We start from the raw sequence: 3,519 nt of genomic DNA, 5'->3' as shown, positions 1-3,519 counted from the left end.
GTTTAATTCTAACATCGGTCTCCAAAGAGCACTTAATGAGCAAAGCACATCCAAACACGCATCACTCCGGCTATTCAGCTCCTGCAGACGGACCTCTGCGCCTTCCTCCTCCTCTCCGTCTCTGCCCACCTCTCCCCCTCTTGAAATGAGACTCCCTCCCTTTACAAAGGACCCTGATGAATAGCGCCCCAAACATCCTCTGATCGCTCCGGCCACCAAACACCGCTAATTGTTAGGACAAGGCGCTAATTCAACACCCCCCCCTCCCCGCCGCCCGACGCCATCCTCGCAAGTCTCTCCTCGCACCGGGAAAACTTCAACGCCGCGGAGGCAACTTTGGAGAGGCCGGTTGCCCGACGGGGAGGGGGGAACCGGGGCGGTGGGGGGCACCCCCAGACTCTTGCCACGGCCCCTCCTCGCCCGCCTGGTCCGGGCCCCAACCGGGGCTGCCCCCCCCCCACCCAACCCTCCCCGGCTTTTCGGACACGCCGCTCAGGAAGTTTTCCCAAGCCGGGGAAGAGCAGTCGGGTTTCCCCGGCGCCGAGCTCCCTCTCCGCTTTCAAACCGAGCCCCGACGGGGAGGTCGGCCGAGGGGAGAGGCCGGCCAAGGGCTCGACCCGGCCCCGGTCCGCCCCGTCGGGGAACTACCCTACCCGGCCCGCTACGCCGAGCCGGGGTAGGGTCCGACCCGGTGCGTCCCGTCGGGGAAGGACCCTGCCCGGCCCGGTACCCCCCCCCCACCGCCGGGGAGGCCGGCTGCCCCGTCGCACCGGCCACCGGCGGCGGAGGGCAGCGCCCGGAGCCCCGAGCGGTCGCCGGCCTGGGTGCCAGGCGGGGAGCTCGCTCGTAAAGCGGGGCACTGTATTTACACCACGTTGTTGCCTCGTTTAATGACAGATTGTCTTTATTCCAAATGTCTTTGTTCAACAAATGAAAAGATTTAACGAGGTAAAATCCTGCCGGATACATTTCTTCTTTCCCCAAGACATTATGAAAACATATTTAAATTACCATCATTTTTACTCGGTTTTTTAGTTATTATTATTATTAGTAGTAGTAGTATTAATTTTTTACAATTCTACTGCCTGACTTCATACCTGACGCTCTGTCTAAAGTAAACTTAGATCTAGTCTCACTGGATCACACAAATTTAAGGACTATCTGTTTTAAATTAAGCAAACACTATCATATGTTTTAAATATAAATGTTTCTCCCCCTCTTTTTTTTGTTTTTTAACTTTGAAGAGCCTTTTTCTGACATGAAAAGCAATTTTACCTAGTAGTGCGTGGTGGCAAAATATATATATATATTTATATATATAACACAGTTGATATCGTCTTTTAATGTGCAAAAGGAAAAAAAAATCATAATAATACCGGGACTTCCCAAAGTCAAGTCCAAGTGACATGAGACCCTAGAGAACTCAGACACATTAAGAGAATAAATAAAAATCGAAACCGCCTCTCTCTCTCTTTTTTTTTTTCCGCTTCCGTCCCAAAAGGGCAGTTCAAGGTTTGCTTTTTGTTTTTTGTTTTTTGAACACATTTACAACTCTCACAAGTTTCGGGCTCCTATCTGACCCTGCGATTGCAGATTTCCCCCCCCACCCCCCCCACCCCCCGAGCCTGGAGACGACTCTCAGTGCGAGTGCTGGGTTTGAGCGAGAGCGTCTCCCGAGTCCCCGAGGAAGTAAGTGTCCGTGTGCGTCCCAGCACGGTGCACGGGGCAGCAGAGTCCTGCTTCGGGTGGCATTTTGCTTCTGCAGGTTTTATGTACATGCACATGAATGAATCCCAGTTCCGGCTGCAACCCAAGGCTCGCTCGGGGCGGGGGGGACGCCTGTGGGGGTGTGGGTGGGTGTTACATAGCAGTCGCATGTGCTGAAGAATAGGGGTCTATCCCAGTCTTGGTCATGCCCGGGAATAATATGTAGGCAACTGGAGGCTGCAAACTGGAAGCCGACCAAGCTGTACAGTTACATGGCACGACATAGCCCGGGTTAGTTGGCGAGGGGTGAGTATGGGTGTGTTGGCTGGGACAGCTCAAGCTGCCAAACGCCCCGTTCTGGTATCCCAAGGTGGAGGCGTAGGGCAGGGTGCTGGTGGCTAAGGTGTGAGGAACCTCAGTCATCTTCTGAATGGCGCTGGAGCTGAACTGGCTGGGGTCAAGTAAGGAGTAAGGTGCTGAGGTGGGAGGCAGGAAAGCCCTGGCCTTCTCCGGGGAGCTCAGCAGAGAGTCAGTGGCCCCCACGGGAAGCCCGGCGGCCTTTAAGGGATCGGTTTCCCCGAGGTAAGGCAAAGGGAAGACATACCTGTCCTTTTTGAGCAGGTTCTTGGGCTTGCGCCGGGGTCTGTACTTGTAGTCGGGATGCTCCTTCATGTGCTGCGCCCGCAGCCTCTTGGCTTCGTCGATGTAAGGGCGCTTCTCCGCCTCGGAGAGCAACTTCCACTCGGCGCCCAGCCGCTTACTAATCTCCGAGTTGTGCATTTTGGGGTTCTCCTGGGCCATCTTGCGCCGCTGGCCGCGGGACCACACCATGAAGGCGTTCATGGGGCGCTTGATGTGGTCGCTGGGCTTGGACATGCTTCGGCCGGGCGGGCGGCTCGGCTCGGCTCGGCTCGGCTCAGCTCGGCTCGGGGCAGGGATGGGGCGGGGGAAGGGGGAAGCGCGTTGGCCGCCCGCGGCGGCGGCGGCAGCACCTGGACGGCGGCAGCACCTGGACGGCGGCAGGAGGGAAGCGGAGCAGCGGGCTCAGGAGCGGGCTCAGCTGATCATCACAGGTCCGCCGCCAAGGCCGTCGCCCGGCGGGAGCCCTGCCCGGGCGGGGCGCGGCGAGGCGCGGAGCGGCCCGCGGGGCCCGGCGGGCGGGCGGGCGGGCTAGGCGGGCGGCGAGCCGCCGGGCGCAGCAGCCGGCCGGCGGTGGGGACGCGGCGCGGCGCGGGGCAGTTCAAAGGCGAGGGGCTGCGGCGCGCAGGCTGACATAGTGGCAGGGCGTTCACAGCGCGGCCGGGCGCCCAATCAGCGCGGAGGGGGACACCTTAAAAAGAGAGGGAGAGAGGAAGGGCGAGAGGAAGAGGAGGGGAGGGGCGGCGGCGGCGGCGGCGGCGGGGGGGGGGAAGGAAGGAAGGACGGAAGGAAGGAAAGGAGGAGGGGAAAAAGCCCCACTAAACGCACAGATTAAAGGCAAGGCTTTTGTGAAGGGCTGCGCTAATAACAGCGAGCCCGGGGCGGCGGGGGAGGCGAGGGAAAAGGGGGCGTCGCGCAGCCGCTCGGCGCTCCCGGCGGCGGAGACGGCGAAGGGGGTGCGCCTACCTTTTGCAAAAAGCACCCCCGACCGGAGCCCGTGTGCCGGAGGCCGGTGCGGGCCAGGCGTTTGGGCCGGCGGCGGCGGCTCTGCCAGGCGCCGGGCTCCGCACCGGCTCGCCGCCGCTGCCGTCGGGGCTCCGCGCGGCGCGCACTCTGCGCCGAGCCCAGCCCGCTCTGTCGGGTATAATTCCCCTGCTCCGCAGCCCCGCTTAA

The 3,519-nt window shown here is 60.7% G+C and overlaps 1 protein-coding gene across 1 annotated transcript; it reads right to left on the bottom strand.

The window, feature by feature from the left end:
• Positions 1-1,860: 1,860 nt before the first annotated feature.
• On the bottom strand, positions 1,861-2,583 carry SOX14 (SRY-box transcription factor 14). The gene is made up of 2 exons (XM_068954735.1): positions 2,312-2,583; positions 1,861-2,158 (listed from the first exon to the last, which is right to left on the bottom strand). The coding sequence occupies exons 1-2, from the start codon at positions 2,581-2,583 to the stop codon at positions 1,861-1,863; spliced, it is 570 nt and encodes a 189-aa protein (XP_068810836.1).
• Between the last annotated feature and the right edge of the window lie 936 nt (positions 2,584-3,519).

The sequence above is a fragment of the Struthio camelus genome, chromosome 9, assembly GCF_040807025.1.
Source record: "Struthio camelus isolate bStrCam1 chromosome 9, bStrCam1.hap1, whole genome shotgun sequence".
Classification (NCBI taxonomy): domain Eukaryota; kingdom Metazoa; phylum Chordata; class Aves; order Struthioniformes; family Struthionidae; genus Struthio; species Struthio camelus.
The sequence above is the reverse complement of the archived record's forward strand: the minus strand, read 5'-3'. Positions and strand labels throughout refer to the sequence as shown.

Coding starts and splice junctions, on each gene's coding strand:
- SOX14 (XM_068954735.1), bottom strand. CDS start 2,583: ATGTCCAAGCCCAGCGACCACATCAAGCGCCCCATGAACGCCTTCATG. Junction 2,159..2,311: donor AACCTGCTCAAAAAGGACAG/GTATGTCTTCCC, acceptor ACTTGACCCCAG/CCAGTTCAGCTCCAGCGCCA.